The 16,521-nt window shown below is 49.7% G+C and overlaps 6 protein-coding genes across 6 annotated transcripts; 2 read left to right on the top strand and 4 right to left on the bottom strand.

Moving 5' to 3' along the window:
* Positions 1-1,865: 1,865 nt before the first annotated feature.
* On the top strand, positions 1,866-3,126 carry FMAN_01490 (uncharacterized protein; the record flags this gene model as incomplete). Its single annotated transcript, XM_041835352.1, has 7 exons — positions 1,866-1,891; positions 1,943-2,045; positions 2,095-2,243; positions 2,300-2,356; positions 2,407-2,556; positions 2,604-3,029; positions 3,087-3,126. The coding sequence occupies 7 exons, from the start codon at positions 1,866-1,868 to the stop codon at positions 3,124-3,126; spliced, it is 951 nt and encodes a 316-aa protein (XP_041676831.1).
* A 2,092-nt stretch (positions 3,127-5,218) lies between these two features.
* On the bottom strand, positions 5,219-5,929 carry FMAN_01489 (uncharacterized protein; the record flags this gene model as incomplete). Its single annotated transcript, XM_041835341.1, has 3 exons — positions 5,219-5,450; positions 5,507-5,591; positions 5,653-5,929. 3 exons carry the CDS (start codon positions 5,927-5,929, stop codon positions 5,219-5,221), a joined length of 594 nt encoding a protein of 197 aa, XP_041676830.1.
* A 604-nt stretch (positions 5,930-6,533) lies between these two features.
* On the bottom strand, positions 6,534-7,725 carry FMAN_01488 (putative L-arabinitol 4-dehydrogenase; the record flags this gene model as incomplete). Its single annotated transcript, XM_041835330.1, has 2 exons — positions 6,534-7,464; positions 7,529-7,725. The coding sequence occupies 2 exons, from the start codon at positions 7,723-7,725 to the stop codon at positions 6,534-6,536; spliced, it is 1,128 nt and encodes a 375-aa protein (XP_041676829.1).
* A 2,134-nt stretch (positions 7,726-9,859) lies between these two features.
* On the bottom strand, positions 9,860-10,832 carry FMAN_01487 (uncharacterized protein; the record flags this gene model as incomplete). The annotated part of the gene is made up of 2 exons (XM_041835319.1): positions 9,860-9,982; positions 10,038-10,832. The coding sequence occupies 2 exons, from the start codon at positions 10,830-10,832 to the stop codon at positions 9,860-9,862; spliced, it is 918 nt and encodes a 305-aa protein (XP_041676828.1).
* A 533-nt stretch (positions 10,833-11,365) lies between these two features.
* FMAN_01486 (uncharacterized protein) lies at positions 11,366-12,139 on the top strand (the record flags this gene model as incomplete). The annotated part of the gene is made up of 2 exons (XM_041835308.1): positions 11,366-11,550; positions 11,605-12,139. The coding sequence occupies 2 exons, from the start codon at positions 11,366-11,368 to the stop codon at positions 12,137-12,139; spliced, it is 720 nt and encodes a 239-aa protein (XP_041676827.1).
* A 197-nt stretch (positions 12,140-12,336) lies between these two features.
* On the bottom strand, positions 12,337-13,635 carry FMAN_01485 (uncharacterized protein; the record flags this gene model as incomplete). Its single annotated transcript, XM_041835297.1, has 1 exon — positions 12,337-13,635. The coding sequence occupies one exon, from the start codon at positions 13,633-13,635 to the stop codon at positions 12,337-12,339; it is 1,299 nt and encodes a 432-aa protein (XP_041676826.1).
* Positions 13,636-16,521: the final 2,886 nt, after the last annotated feature.

Raw genomic sequence — 16,521 nt, 5'->3', positions numbered from 1 at the left:
GTACTTATTAGTGAAATTGGGGATCGGAATATGAATGGCAAGTTTACGATTCTGATCTATTTTCAGCCCGACCCATCTTAGTCCCGGGCTGATCAAAAGTTGTAATGGTGCCGCTGGCTTCTGGCATTTGATAAGTTACTACTAGTAAGTATTATGGTAATCTGAAGTGGGCTGCCTGAGGTGTTCTCATGGCCATGAAAGATTCTCCAGGGATGGTAACACAAGGCTTCGACCGCTTTTCGAGGCGCATGATAATAATAATCACAATACAAATAACAAGCAGGACTCGACCAACAGCCGTCATCTCAACAGGGGGTGTAATGCAAAAATGAAGAGGGGCGAACCCTCGAGGGGCACACACCCACAGGTTCAAGGTCCAAGGTCCAAGGTCCAAGGTCCCACGTCCACCTAAACTGCTAGGTAGGACCCATTGGATCCATCCATGCCCGTCTCTGTCTCTGTCTCTGCTTGTCTCTGCTTGTCTCTGCTTCTGTCTCTGTACCTGTACCCGTACCCGTCTGTACCTCTAACGCTGTGCCTAGGGCTGCCTTGCCTCGCCTTGCCCTGCTAGCCTGTCGTGCCTTAAGCTACCTACGGTGCTGTAAGTTAGCTAGGTACCTTAGCTGTATCCATGTCCCACGCTCCAGCTCCACACTCTTGCTGGCGACAATAAGTATCAACAACCTTCCTCCTCATCTTTTCCGGCTTCTTTCTTGCCCATGACCTTTTTAATGCCCTTTGCGTTTGTTTACCTCCAGCTACGAGCCGCTATTATCTCAATTAACTACTCGGTGTTCACCTGGGCTCAGACTTTTCGGTCCACAAGTCTCGGAAAGAGGATCACGAGAGAACAAAAACCCCTCCTACAGTCTTCAAACTCAACTCAGTTGAGCCCTTCATCTCACAACCGCCTCCCATCTCCTTGCTTCGTGAGCCAACTTGGCCGTATTCTCGACACAGAAACTGAAATTGGAATGCATCCAGGAGGTCTTCTGTCCAGTTGCATTATATATATACACAACCTACGCCCAGCACAACATCTTCAAGTCCTGACACCGACGTTTCATCTCGGATGAATTTGCGATTCGCGTAAATTTATCTTCTCAACCTCTTATTCGACACTCCATAACATTCTTGGCATTTTCCTGGACGGCTTCTGGTCTCTCTAATACACGTGCTTCGGCCTCTGGACTCGCTCATATTCGGTAAGTTCATACTATAAACCCTCTGTGCGGGTTCACCCTGAGGCTTCTCAGACATCCTACTCTCTCTTCTCTTTTCAAGTCTTCTGCTCCCCCAGGACTCTCAGCCAACTCAAATATGGCCATAAATACCATTGGGTGAAGCTTTTTCTGCTTTGATCCACAGGAGCTGCTATAAGCACAACTGCAATATTGTGCCCTCCTGGCCTTATCGCCGCTGAGGTTCTTTGGGCTGTGTTAGTGTGTATGCCCGGGCGATCCTCAAGTTTGGTTGAAACAACCCATCAAGTCCCAAGGTGCCCGAAGCATGTTGGGCTTGTCCTGACAACTCAAATATCGCATTCCCTTGAAAGTATTTAGGTTCTCGTTCTGCCGGACCCGCATTGCTTCTCACGTTCATTCCTTCGCCAATATTCGCTTTATTTTTTCTTTATACTTCACCTGGTGGATCTTGTCTTCTTCACTTTCGTGCGTCTGCTAACTCTCGCAGCGATATTCTCCACCAGAACTAGAAACTTGGCTCATTCTGGATTCAAAAACGCAGCTCGGATTGCCTGTGTAATCTCCCGCCGGCAAATTACGTCTTGCTGCAGCCTTGCCTTGTGGCCCTCGTCCAAGGCCCTGCGCTTCATTGGGACATTGCAGCCTCGACGGTTTTCATCCATGGTTGTAATGCCTCCTCAAAACAGGTATGCTATAGATTTCTCTGTCGGGCAGCCAATCTTACATATGCAATGCAGCGTGAACGAGTCGGAAGGGCGATACCTTCAAGATGGGTTCTGGCAACATGGCCGTTTCTATGGCTCTTGGAAACCTGGCAAATACTTATTTCCAATTGACTCAGTAAGTCGTCTGAAAATAACAATATCGTACGCCACCTGACCAGCAACAGGAAGAGTTGAATCGTTTGGATATATTTCATAAAGTCTTCCTTCTGGCACGAGACAATAAGCCATTTCTAGCTCCCATCAGACGCACCTCGCCCAGAATCATGGATATTGGTACGGGCACAGGTATTTGGGCAATCAATGTGGCCGAAGAGTATGAATGCCTGTGCCATTGATCTCGTTTATCACCACGTTACTGACCTAAAGAAGATGTCTCTCAGATGCCCAGATCATGGCCGTAGACCTGAATCAGATTCAACCAGCATTGTATGCTCGCTCACACTCGCTCTTTGTAGGCCATCGGCTAATGTAGATAGGATCCCCCCTGGCTTTATGCCAAAGCAGTATGACATTGAAGAACCGTCTTGGGGGCCCCTACTGGCGGACTGCGATTTGATTCATATGCGAATGCTACTTGGTAGTATTCAGACGGACTTGTGGCCTCAAGTCTACCACAATGCCTTTGAGTATGTTTGGAACTATATCTTTGAGCATCGCACTGATACCTCACTAGGCACTTGACTCCAGGCATTGGCTTCCTAGAGCACATTGAGGTTGACTGGATACCCCGATGTGATGATGATGAACGCCCAGCAAATTCCGCATTCGTAAAGTGGGCAGAGCTTTTTCTCGACGGCATGGATCGATTCAACCGCAGTGTCAGAGTCATACCACAGGAACATCGGCAAATGCTCGAAGCTACAGGTTTCACAGATGTCAAGCAGGAGGTGATCAAGGCCTATGTTTGCCCCTGGTCTGCTGATCGAAATGAACGTGAAATCGCTCGATGGTTCAACATCGGACTGTCTCATAGTCTGGAGGCCATGAGCTTAAAACCCCTAATCGAGAAACTCGGACTCGAGGCCGAGGAAGTCCGTGAGCTATGCGAGAGAGCGAAGCGCGAAACGTGTGTTTTGCGCTATCACACTTATTGTAATATGTGAGTCTACAAACGCCTCCTACTGACACACTTGATGGCCTACTAACGCTTTCGCAGTCATGTCTGGACGGCTAGGAAGCCCGGACCTCAACAGTAATGCCAAATGCTCATTCAAGCGGGGGGTATTCACCGCATAACGCAAGGAATACGAACAGCCTTGGCAATACTGGTGCGCATTGTTCGAAGCACATTACGCTGAGGAGCGTGGTGAAGCCGTCGGTCCGTCGATTTGGGGAATGACATGGTTTCCAATCCAAATCGGCCTGGTGAATTGGCAGGGTTTCAAGCGCCGGCGCCAGCGCTTTTGCGCGCAACTGCATCCTGACGATCCATAAATGGTACCACGATTTCCCAATGCTGCAGTACTTCTCGCTTGCCATATCCGGGGGCCCCTTGAATTTGAAGACACGCCTTACCTCAATGGCAGCATGGTACCAACGGTCACCAACAGGCAAGGATTCTCAATTGTATCACCAACAGCGGGCGGGGTCTTGATCACATCAACCAGTCCACCGTCCTGAACAGGGCTGTCGATCTTCTCAAATTATCTGACCGCTAGATAACGGTCACCTGGCCACAATCATCTGCCAAGGGCCATATTATCTGCGCTCTCTTTCGCTGGCAAGGGTTCTGCTACCTGTTGTGGCAGAAGCGCTGGTAAGAACGACGCCGTTTTTGCCAAGGGCCAATATCGGACTCCATAATATCCTAGGTCCGCGCGTGTCGGGACGGGCCTTCAGCATCGGCCAGGGTCCGGACCATACGGAATACTCAACCGCATCGCCCTGCGTTCGGTGAATATATTCCACATCTTATTTTCGCGCGCGGCTGTACTCCCACGTCTGTCTTTGTGGTCCGTCATTCTGTCGTCTATTAGACGCCTGATTGACTTCTTCTGTGTGGAGGAGGTAACATCGGAAGAAAGGGCTTATACACCCCATATCTGTCCTTATTTCCAGAAGCAGAAGGTGGTGGACAAGCCCGAGGTTCATCAAGCTATGACAAAGAAGTTGATATGGCAGATGAGGATTGAGCACGTCCTTCGCAAGACTTGCCCCTGTGAGCTAGTTTGCTCAGTTCAGGGATCGTGGAATATCAACTCACTCAGGAGGTCGAGGAAATTACATTTGCCGGTATCATCTGGCAAATGGATCTGGGAGCTTTGCAGAGCTCACTCATAATAGACCCAAACTCTCATACAGAAATGTGAATACGTTCAAAGTATATTGTGGCACGCATTTGCCACTCCATGGGTGTTTACCCTACATATATTCATATAGATAAAGTACGCTGAATGGACTTGAAAGTTGTGAGCTTGTATTTCGTGGGGTTGAGTAAGGCTGTGGAATAAGTTTCCTCGTGCGTATCCCCCTTCAATCGCAACTTCCTTTTGCACAGGAAACAAGGTTCGTATTGAAAGACGTCTTCAGTCTTCAGAAGCATTGTCAGTATAGGGACCACGTACTAAGAAGGCCCTATACGAAGGCCCATCTGTAGTCATACTGACTCATTTCTCGACCTATACTATAGTTCTAGGACTCACCAACTGTCATTGCTCCTAGTTAGGTATAAAGTTAAATGACAGTCAGGTCTAAGGACAATTCCATAAATCAACTTTCCTCTCTTGAAAAAGAAAAAGAAAGTCTCGAGGCAAAGCAATAGCAATGGTCTATTCCAGAAAATCCCGATCGTAGACAACTTGGGCCACCTAGGATACACCACGTCAAGAGTCTTAGTTGCGAGTCAGTAACATCAGACTGTGGCAGGCAGTCTTTGGCATTTGTTAACCCCTCCCAGGTAGTCAGACTAGACATCATGACAGGTTATGTGAGTTATCGAGACGATTGCAATTAAGGAGCATTTGGTTTATCACAAGAAGGCTCATACAGTTATTAAATATCATTGTTGAAAGCTGTCCACGAAGGGGGCAGCCCGCCAGAGGCTGGTTGATGTACAGTTCTACAAAAGAAAAGTGCTCAGAGGACAAACATCACAGGTCCGGTGAGACCGGTATTCCCAAGTCTCCCAGTTTTCAACTCCCCCTCAAACAAACGGTCTCCAACCAGCCCTTTTCAGGCGTCCTCAGCCGGGGAGAACCAAGTCTAAAGCCCATTCATCCTTATTTGTTATCACATCGTCCGGCACTCAACTATCATCGCAACTCCTGCTCCTTACTACACGAGACATATTTAGTGGTGGGAAGAGGCCTCGCCACGGTAGCCAACAAGCTTGAATCGTCCAATAATCTCACCAACGGTGAAAAAGCCGAGGACCTCAGCTGCGACAACACCGCCAGCGGCGAGCTGAGCAGGACCGATATTCCGTACCTGCTGGATGGCGTTCTGAGAAGACTGGATGATGGTACGGTTCTGGATGGACTTGATGATGCTCTGGTATGTGTTTTGGAAGGTGGCCAGGTTGCTGCGAGATATAAATTAGCCGATGCCCCGCCATACATAGGACTCGTGCGAACTCACGGAGGGCTCATCTTCTGATTGTGGAAAATGAACTTGCCCAGCTCGAGGGCGACCTTGGAGTAGTAAACGACGAATGGGACTTGTCCTGCATTATAATGTCAGCAATCAATGGCCACCGGTTGTGACTTTTGCAATGATCCACGTACGTTCAATGAAGCCGATGACCTTGCCCGTTCGCCCGCCAACCTTGCCTAGAGTGCTGGCAACGCCCTTGGCGTAACCAGCAATAGCAGGACCAGCAGCGGTTGTGACACGCGACAGACCTTCCTGGGCCCTTGAGGCAGCCAACTTAGCATTCTCGGTGGCTTTGGAGGCAGCCTGCTTTGCGTTCTCGGTGGCCTTCTGGGCGGCGGTGCTCTCGAAGCGTCGGGCGGCGACGCGGAGAGCGGGCGAACGGAGCATGGGACGAGCGAGAGAAGACATGGTGACGGATCAGGCAGTAAAAGAGTGCGAGATGCCTCGTAGATTCGAAATCGGAGCTCCGTGGAGTAAAAAGACCGGCGGCGGGTGGTCAATTGATGGAGTCGAAGCTGGGTCTGGATCTTGAGTGAGGTCGTCTGAGGGAGAAAAAAAGCTCGGAAGAACTCGCTGGATGGTGGTTGTAGCCGACAGCTCGAGACACTAGACCGTTTTCGGACTTGCTAGCCGCGCTGCCGCTGGATGGTCTACCTACAAGCTGGCAAGAACCTCATTGAATTGTGTATTATACATATCTTTACTGCTATATCTTTGCAAATGAACTCCTTGAGGACAGCAGTCAAAATCTGTTGATTTCCTTGTCTTGAATTCAAGCTTCCAAGTGGCGTATTCGACATTTTCCTATCCAGCATCTGTTTTATCGGGCTGCACAAGCATTCATATTCATGTTCAATTCACCAGTTCATCGCCAAAAGTTCTTCACCAAATTTCATATTCTCATGTCTATATCCCAAATAGAGGCTATTTGTACGGTCTTCTAACGGACGCGCGCCTAGAAATCAAAAACATACGCCGAGCACCAAATTTATATTGATCATTACTCACGTCTTCAATCCAGGCTCTGGATCATGACCTTGATGGCCCCGCTCTTGGCATCTGCAGACGTCTCAAACGCCTTGATGGCATCCTCAAGCTTGAACTTGTGAGTGACGAGCTTTGAGAGGTCAACTACGTTGCTCTCAACCAAGCGAATGGCTCTAGGCCAGGTGTTGCAATAACGGTACTGTAGCTGAATGTCGACTTCCCGTACACTTGCGCGCATGAAGGGGATGTTGATCTCGTTCTTCCCGACGCCGATGATAAAGACCTTGCCACCAAACTTCATTGACCAGACGGCAGCGGCAATACTGCTTTCGACACCAGTACACTCCAGAGCAACACTAGGCTCAATGCCTCCAAAGCTCTTAACAATCGCTTTGGCGGAGTCCTCAGCTGACAGTCGCTCGACCTTGTGTGTAATCACGCGAGGGCAGAGCTCCTTAGCAAATGCCAACCGGCTCTCTGAAATGTCCGTGATGACGATAGGAGAAGCACCTGCGGCGGCACAGCACTGAAGGGTGATCAGACCGATAGGTCCAGCACCGCAAATCAGGACGGGGTCTCCGAGGGCGACCTGGGCCCTCTGCATGCCAGCAAGGGCAACACTGAGGGGCTCGAGGAGAGCGCCGTTCTCAAACGACATGTTTCCAATCTTATGACACCAGACAGCCGGGTGGTTGATATATCGGCGCAACATGCCAGGAACAGGTGGTGTTGACAGGAACAGGACGCTCTCACAACCATTGTATCGGCCAGTAAGGCAGGGCTCGCAGGTACCGCAGGGGATATTTGGCTCGACAGCGACCCGGTCGCCAACCTTGAGATGGCTGACAGAAGGGTGCACGGCGATAACCTCGCCGGCCGACTCATGGCCCAAGATGTGGTCGCCCTCCACGATCATAGGACCGATGCAGCCAGCATGCCAGAAGTGAACATCGGAGCTATACCCCGGTCAGTGGTTGTTCTAATTGAGGCGGGGTCAGAACATGTTTGACGGCAACTTACCCGCAGATACCAGTGCTGCGGATAGCAACACTGACTTCGCCATGCTTCAAGTCGGAGCCGGACTTGACGGATTCAGCAGAGGGTTCAGCAGCCGTTACCCAGAGGTCATGATTGGGGTTGGTGTAAACGCCAATGTTAGGCTTGAGAGTCGTCTTGACATCCGAGACCCCGTTTCCTTCGACTGCTGAAGGGCTCATGGTGGGCGATGTGTGTGTTTTACTTCGTACGACTGGAGTCTGATATCGGTGCTATGAGACGTTTGAGTTCAAGAAAGGCTTAAAGAAGACACAAGTCGAGGGAACGAACCCGCAGAGCGAGGCGCAAAGGGTCTTTTTAAATCATACCCATTTCTCCCACGGAGAAAATTTGGGGTCATGCGCTCTGCTATCGCCTGGTATATGTTTGGTTGCCTGGTACCAAGGCAAAACTGATTCCCCACGTTGAAACAATAACGCAGGGCCTCGAGATCCGGACACGCCAACAGCTCTCGCACGTCGCTCACTAGGTATGAGGGGATTGTGGGGTTTGCCTCGGTGGAGGCTGTATCACCCACTGCATATCGACTCCCGCGCCAATCACAGAAACAGGATCCGAGAATCCCAAGACGCCATCCCACTGCAACGGGCTTCTAGTGCAAAGTGGCTTCTCTTCAGCTAAGTTCAATTCGCGGTTGAATTCATTCTCCAGCTTTTTGCCGGTCGCTTCACAAGCTTCTTCTGGATAGATATCCGGCCCATGCCTACTAACCTATGGGTAGGTACTGTGCTTGATTGTACTTGGAGGCCAGACCAGAGGAGAGAGATACCTACATGGTCATCCTCAAGGGCTCCCGGCATATCACTGCAGGGCCTTCTCTCGCTATTACTTAGGTACTGCATCATGATAATGATGCCGGCGGCTCTCCGGCCCTGCATGTCCATCCACAACCGGAACGCAGAATCTCGTCGACATCGACTTGTGACATTCTCCCGGCGGAGCCAAGGGTATTCAGGGCGGCTCTTAACTGGTACGGCTAATCCAGCAGTTGGAGCTGTCGGCGGGTCCAAATTCAATATCCAATTCCCGTATCCGTAGTTTATTATCTGACCCAACGTTACTCTTTCAAGACAGTGTTACGCCGAAAATAAACCCTGCCCGAGAGCTTCCAGATCGCGCCAACCGGGCCAATTGCAGTGTACTCGAGCATTTCGCGACGCAGTTTCTTCGGATCCATACCATCTAGCGTGTGTTTCCCAAAGACCCGAAGTCCCAAAGTCTTGGTGGACCAGGTATAGGTAGTCAATGTTTGTGGGGGATGGTGTATCGCTGCTGGGGTCCCCTACAGCTCTTTGCGGATCTTTTTTCGACAAGCCAAAGTCATAAGAACATCTGAAATCTCGTAAAGTCAGCTGCCAACTTCTCAATCCAGTCTTTCCTGGAAGGTGGCTGTCAATTGATGTCCATGCATTGTTGACCGTACAAAGACAAGCAAGGAGGTAGCGAGATCAACGCGCCCGCATCTGCATTTACATCCGCGTATGAGACTCACTCGTTGACGGTAATTTCAAACCCCGCCAATACCACAACGACTTACGGATGATATTCTTTTGGAACATCCTGGTGCACTTACAGACTCCTCGAAACATCACACTACGGATATGTCAAAGTCAGATCCTCACTGTCCAATCCAGACACGGCACCCCCGTTCGATTTGTCAATAGCGAGTCTACCAATACATAAAAGGTGGCTTGTCTTGTGATATATGGATCGTATACGAAACAACCCAGTTCCCTACAGCCAGTGTTCGTCAAAGCGCACGTAGGCAGTACGACCTCCTAACACTGCTGGCATGGTGAAGGTGTCATTTCTCTCGCAATAATGTTCCCAAAGCGTCAGCTTTAGGCTGATCTCCGATCTCTTCTTCCACCAACCCCTTTGCTTCAAACAGCGAAACGTCGACTAATCCGATCTGTTCTGGAAATCCTGTCGTCTATCTCGAGAGCTCCTGCAGTAATGGGCATAGCACGGTAGCAGCGGCATTCTCGTGATGCAACTATCCCTGGCTTGTTCAATTGGGTTATATGCTCTATTTTCAGTTGGGATTAGCCCTCAGCTAGATCCGACACTGCCCAAAGCACCTCCGCTCTCAAAAATAGGCCACAGGGCCGATATGCCGTGCATGCGGATTTCCAATCAATCACAAGAAGCCTTGGTCCGAACGTCGAATCGTGATTAGAAGCATTCCCCAAGCGCTTTACAGTGGTGAGATAGGCGAGGGGATAGATTCCGTGGGTATCATCAAATTGCCTCCAAAATATCATACATATAAGGATAATCCTTGTTTTAGCCATTCTACGCTGCCGAGCTGGCGACTCCCTTTTGCTGCCTGAGCTTTTCCTCAAACTTTTCGAACTCCTGCAAAGCAATTTCCTCCTCCTGATCCATCACTTGCTTGACACCTTTTACCTCCTCAATCTGGAAGTTATGTTAGCCTAAGACAGTACGGTGTAAGCCATAATGGAGGACCTACATAATGCATCAACATGCCCTCAATTCCATTCTTGAGAGTGACAGTGCTTGAATCGCACGTACGACAGGCACCCCGCAGTCGGAGATGCACATAACCCTCGTCATCGAAACCTCGAAAATCTATGTCGCCGCCATCCTCCTGGATAGCTGGTCGAATTCGTGTCTCAAGAAGCTCCTTGATCATACCAACAACCTCACTGTCGTCTTCATTGTACGCAAGGCTATCCTCCTCCTCGGCCGCAGCGGCCTCACTCTCCCGGCGTTCGGAGACAGTGACGATCTTCTCACCTGCAGTGATGGCTTCTGTGATGAGGGCAAAGATCTCCGGTCGAATGTGTGCCCAATTGGCATCTGCAGCCTTCGTAACAGTAATGAAATCGGCGCCGTAGAATACCGATGTAACTCCATCAATATTCATGAGCTTGGCAGCGAGTGGAGAAGGATATGGCGGAGAAATGGTTGCTCGGGGGTTGAGATACTCGATAAAAGGTGTAGACAGCTCCTCAGGCACAACTCGATGGTTCGGTAGGAACTTGAGGGCATCTGGGTTCGGGGTGTTCTCCGTCTGGATGAAGATGGTTCGGATCCCGCTACCGACACCGGCGAGGCTTGGTATGGTTGTTGGAATATTGCGCTGTCGCTGTGCAAGGGGACGTGTAGCGAACGGACCGGCAAGAAGTTGTGGCCGGACGGTGCTGATTGAACGAGTCCATCGTTGAATTCCTCGGCAAGATGTCTCTGCGACGGGCCGAGCGACAGCGGCCAACGTCCGTGACATGGCTCTTGAAGTTGCCATGACGTAGGCTTTGAAGATAGATATGTCGAAGAAAGGATGCTACCGATTCGACTCCAATAAGAGGTCAAGGTTCAAGAAAACGGGTTTTGTTGAGAAATAAATTGGAAAGGAAGACAGGCTAGTTTCGGCGTTGACGGGTATGCTATAGCAACTTTTCGCCGCTCCAACTTATGCTTGCTTAAACTCACTCACCTAGCCGTGATAGGTCCGAGCATTAGTAATGCGTGAGCTACCTATGATGCAAGGGCAAATTTAAAGTCCCGATGAATGCGCACGGACCAACATTCTATGTCGATTTTTTTGTTTTCTTTCTTTTTCCTTCGGCTTGCAATTGCTGGGGTCCAAAATGTCAAGCGGGTAATGACGCGGGGCGATAGACCCCTTGGAACTGAAACTTTTTTGTACCTTTTCTCACTTTCGTACACCGTACAGTACCTTTCTTTACCTTACCTTGGGTTCCATCACATTAGCTTCCTTTCACCTTAATTACGGTACTTTGCGTTTATACTTACTTGGTCGCATAGGATATCACAATGTCAGAACCAACTCAGGGAATAAACGATCTACCAGCCCAACACCCAGAAGGTACTACTACGCCAACTACACAAGCTGAAGCAAAAGATGGTGATGATGCGACAACAAAACCAGATCCTTCACTATGTGGTGTATGTGAAGTGAATCCCCCAAAATACAAATGTCCAAGATGTCGCCTTCCATAGTAAGCTTCACATCTCTAGATGTTACTGCAGTCAGTGGCTGACCATTATCAAAGTTGTTCTGTTGCTTGCAACAAGATCCATCGCGAAAATCACCCTCCTGATCCCGAGCCAGCACCAGCACCAACACCAACATCGACTCAGTCGGCACTCTCCGAGTCGCAAGCAACATCACTGCCTCAGCTCCCCGACCCCTCGAATCCCTTTCAGGCTCTCGAAAGCTCAGAGAAACTTCGCCTTCTCTTTCGCAAATATCCAGGTCTTCCCGACCAGCTCCGCAAAATAGATGCTGCTACGCTTCCACCTACTGAGACCAAGCCTGCCATCCCTGCCTCCCTCCTCAAGGGCCTGCCACCAAAGCAAGAAGCTTGGAACCATGACATTGGTATTCAGAACGGAAAAGAGGCTTTGCGCAAGGCTCGTCGCGCGGACGGTGAGCAGGGCGACGCTATACGCGAGTATTCAGAACTTATCCTTCACTTGATGAACACCGAGAGTGCACAGACGGACGTCGACAATATCATTCGGCAGAAAATAGCACAAGAGGATACAAAACTTATCGAACGCTTGATGGCGCAAGAAAAGCGTTAGATTTCCTCTTCGGTTCCAATCACATCTCACATGACACTGAAGATACTTTTTTGATTGCGGAGGTCATATATCAAGATTCTCCTTCATGTTTAATATTTGGTCATTATGTTACAATAATCATTGGTGAGTTGTCTTTGCTCCTCCATGTATATCATCCGCTCGTCAAATCCCCCCTGTCATTCGCATTCTTTCCCTCGCTAATGCATGAATCGCTTCAGGAACCCAGACTTGGGCGATTTTGGAGAAATAGACGACTGTGAGCTCGTCTTGGTAAAATTGGAGCCCTGATCTTCAGCGCTGGGCTTCTGCTGGCTCAAACTAGTCTTCCGATGTTTGAGGCCTCCCCACTTCGAATCTCGTCGGACCTTGACTGGTTGGTCACTCTGAGACCAGTCCACCCTGTGTATCTCAGCCGCGTGCTGCGGGTTGGGGATGTTCACAAAACTACCTCTCCGCGAACCAGAAGTGGCTGCACTAGTCTCAGACCCTCGACGGTTAGGCGAAGTGTTGATACCAAACTCTTGCTTGAAAGGGGTTGCTGGGCCAGACTCGCGTACAAAGGGTGATGATGCATCGGAGAAACCTGACGAACTTGCGGATCCCCGTCTCGCAGATGATGCGGCGTTCCCTTGAAAGCCTCCTACACCCGTACCTATTGAATCACGCCGGGGTTGAGGCAGAGGCTGCATGTTACCCGTGCTCATTCTTCGTGACAACTCAGGTCCATTGACATTCCAGAGCATGGAATTACGGGCTGTTTGTCTCTTGCGTTGCGTTGACACTTTATCCAGCTCAGTGCCTCCCATCCTCGCAACGTTGCTGGCGCTAGTTGGTCTTCCGCTGCAGAGACTCTGTGCTCTTCTATACTGGCTATTGTACTCTTGCAGCGATATGGTGCCATTGTTCATAGAGTGGGGGCCAGGAGCAGGCCTCATTCCTTTGGGTGAAGCTTTCTGAGTGAGGGGCTCGACTGTTGTAGTGCGAGCAAACTGTTGCGCTGCCACCTGAGGGACATGCCTGTACCGAGCAGGCTTCTGAACATCCTCCTCTGTTTGCTTCTGCGATTCATCACTGTAGTTCGAGCCTCTGAAGCGGAAGGCGTCAAAAAAGCTGCCACGGCGTGGCGGCTTTGCAGACAAAGGTGAACTGAGTTTTTCATCAGTCTTCTCTTTCCTGAAGACTCTTGATGAGACAGGGGTTGGAATCGATGGCGATGCATGTGTTGTCTGAATAGTCCGGGGAGATAGGGCACCCATACTTGTGGCAGATAATGGGGGGCGGAGTGAGTCCTCTGTGTGGACTGGACGACGAGGCTGGCCTTCATGCTCGATTGAAATATCGTTCAACTTCGCGCTCAATTCGCTGGGGTCCAGGGGCTGGATCTGTAAGGCTTTTGGTCGATGCCTGGGTTTCCCAGGAGCCACTGTCGTGGGCGAAAACCGATGACTTGGCTCCTCCATTGAAATGCCCGTCGTGTACAGCATTGTTGTAGTCATGCTGGGCACACTCGGTGACGGGCTTGGAGAAGGAGATATGGGATGGGATCCTAGGGGATTGAATGCCAGTATGACGGCTGCAGGGTTGCTGGCCACTGGTAGGTAATGTGATATCGACAAACAAGCCTGCGTTTTACGATTCTTTGACTCTATAAGAGAACGTGAAATAGTCTTTGAACGTACTTAGTGGATGTTGGGGATCTCGGCAACATAAATGTCTCTGACCACAACGAAATGTAAACGTCGTCATGGCTACAGTTCCTTGGCAAAGCATGTCAAAGCCCTGGACTCCAGGCCTGGCCCACTCAGGAAAACTATGAAGCTGTCCGCGATGAGTGGGCATCTATCAACCAGAAGCGCCATCGTGGCGTAACTGGCTCGCAACTCGACGGCGGGCTGGGTGGGCTGGTCCGGCCAGAGCTTAATTTGGTCCCTTTGTTATGGATAACTAATGTCGCCTGCGTTCCTGATCGCCGAAAGGGGACAACTTTTCCAACCTAGTATTCCACAAAAACCCTATTCTCGGATATGGCTGCTTTTAGAAATAGCCCACACAAACAGGACGTTTGGTAGATTCTTGCAGGATCCAGCTACATGGGTTGATCCAACGTCATTCAGGGTTTTTGGTAAGACATTGAAGCAGTCATTGGGTCTCGTGACAGAGCCAATGTCACGAACATGTGGAGATCATCAAAGACTGGGCATTTCAATTCTCCAGGGATTTGGCACGGCGACATACCTTGGGTCTCGAAGTGGCCGAACATCCTCTAGCCAGGGAATGGTGTTGACGTGGATGGAATTCCAGTCGTAGGGGCCAGAACTGCAAGGGCACTGAGCCGAACCAACAGAGATTTGAGTACCACTCAACTAAGAAAACGGCCACTCAATATCTTTGAGTGCCCTTTTAAAGAGTCGAGTCCAAAAGGATCAAAGATGTCAGAGTTTCTTCACTCAAAGATGCAGATCCGGCATTGATTTATCTCTATGATCGCCATACATGGTTTGTCCCTGAACCGACCCCATCATCTAGCACAGACAAACTTGCAGCTCACTGGGAGAACTGGGACCTCACTTTGGATTCCCCAACTTGGCAGACGGCGGCGCTACACTTTGCGGGTACAATCCATTGACACTTGACAGGACTCGTAGGACGGCTCGTGCGTTTTCCGAGTTAAGAGCTCCCGCTTTGGGTCACAGGAATGTGCCAAGCCGGCTGTGACTTATAATGACTAGAACCAGACACTGGTGAGAACAACGTCTCTCGGAGTATTTGCAAGAGCCCAAAGCGTGCTTGATGAAGAGTCTTCTGGCAGACTTGCAAGTACCGTAACCTTTCTGTCGGGTTTCGCCGTTGCCGAGTTATTGGTTGATGGGAATAGCATGAAATCTGATGGACAATATTGATTGGCCTCGTCTCCCATAGCTTTCGGCCGAGATATTTGGCTCTGTATAGCAAATCTGACCTAAAGAGTGCTTTGCGTGGCATATCGTCGAATCGTTGTATCTTGCAGTTGTTCCTTTCTTTCCCTTTGTTGGCGGAGCAAGATCCTATCCTACTTGTGCTCATAATCATGTGTACTTGACTGTTTCAGCAAAAGTTCTGGTAAGTGAAAGATATGTTGACAATCTGCTCCATTTCGGGGAACTAAACTGGAAAATGACGTATTTCTGTATCAGCCTGCTAGTTGGCCAGATGATAATACCAGGCGGATTGTGTAGTCGAGTCTCTGTTAGCTGCGAACCACCAAAGTTTATTCGTTGGTGTTATCTCATGAATCGCGTCCCCAAAGCCAGTGAACGAATGCTGCGAGCTGCTAGTTTGAATGTCCTCTGGTCCTATAATTACGATACGGATACGGACAAGCGCTAATAACAACCAACGTCTTCAGATACGTCAGCTATTATGCTCTCTGGAAGGTGCCTGTTGGGGAACCGGACAGATCTGCCTTGTTTTCTTTCCATCTCAACAAACAGAGAAGTGTCTTGAGAACTGTTCGCAGTGAGAAGTCAAGCTGTGGATCACATATGGCAGCTCGGTGTCGACGATACGTCCTCTTACAAATTCTGTACTTTATCCCCATACGCTTCCAAATCTCAGTCGACCGTTTGAGCTTTGAACTTGGTCGGAGAATAGAACACGGCACCAAAGTTCTGATTGTGTCCCAAGTGTCGACTGGCTTGAGGAATGCCTCTCTAGGAGCAAACACTGAAGCTGAAGGATTCATAGAAATAACAAATCATCCTCATGTGACTTTATCATTTTAGAGAATCCAAGCTCATAATGTATGGACAATGCATGCATCGATCGCGAAGGGACTCGGTTAGGAATATGGAAGACGGTGATAATGACAAATGATGAGAGCCGAATGGGCGAGGTGTATCCATGGCCTCGTACTGTGTAGCGCCCCGTTGCCTTAGACTATAGCAAGTTGCATGGCATCCATGATGCCCGTCTGTGAAGAGCTGGAATCTTGTGGTGTCCAATGTAGGTTACTAATTCAAGTCCATTAAGGTGGCTTGGTAGGAGGGTCGGGGATGAGTGAGCGAGGCCTAAGCAGTCGCTGTTGGATGTCCTGGATGTCAAGACCATGTGTAAGGCAGAATCAACATGATGGGTGCTCTGTATACTCTGTACCAGGATCCATTGTCAGCACCACTTCCTCGTGGCTGGCTGAAGTGGTTATCTATCAAACCAGGAACTGGTATAACTGAACGTGAGTCTCATGATTGTCTAGAATGATCCAGTGCCAGGTAAGTCCCTGTTGGTTATTTGTGCACTGGCCAATGGGCAACAAAGCGCCAACACAGAACGCGGGATTGGATCCTGGGGAGATGTGCAATTAGAGTGCGTGGAAACCAAGAAGCCCCGAAGGCCAGTCGGTCTTG

Source organism: Fusarium mangiferae (assembly GCF_900044065.1).
Source record: "Fusarium mangiferae strain MRC7560 genome assembly, contig: FMAN_scaffold001, whole genome shotgun sequence".
NCBI classification, from domain to species: domain Eukaryota; kingdom Fungi; phylum Ascomycota; class Sordariomycetes; order Hypocreales; family Nectriaceae; genus Fusarium; species Fusarium mangiferae.
This window is presented reverse-complemented; position numbering and strand designations above follow the sequence as displayed.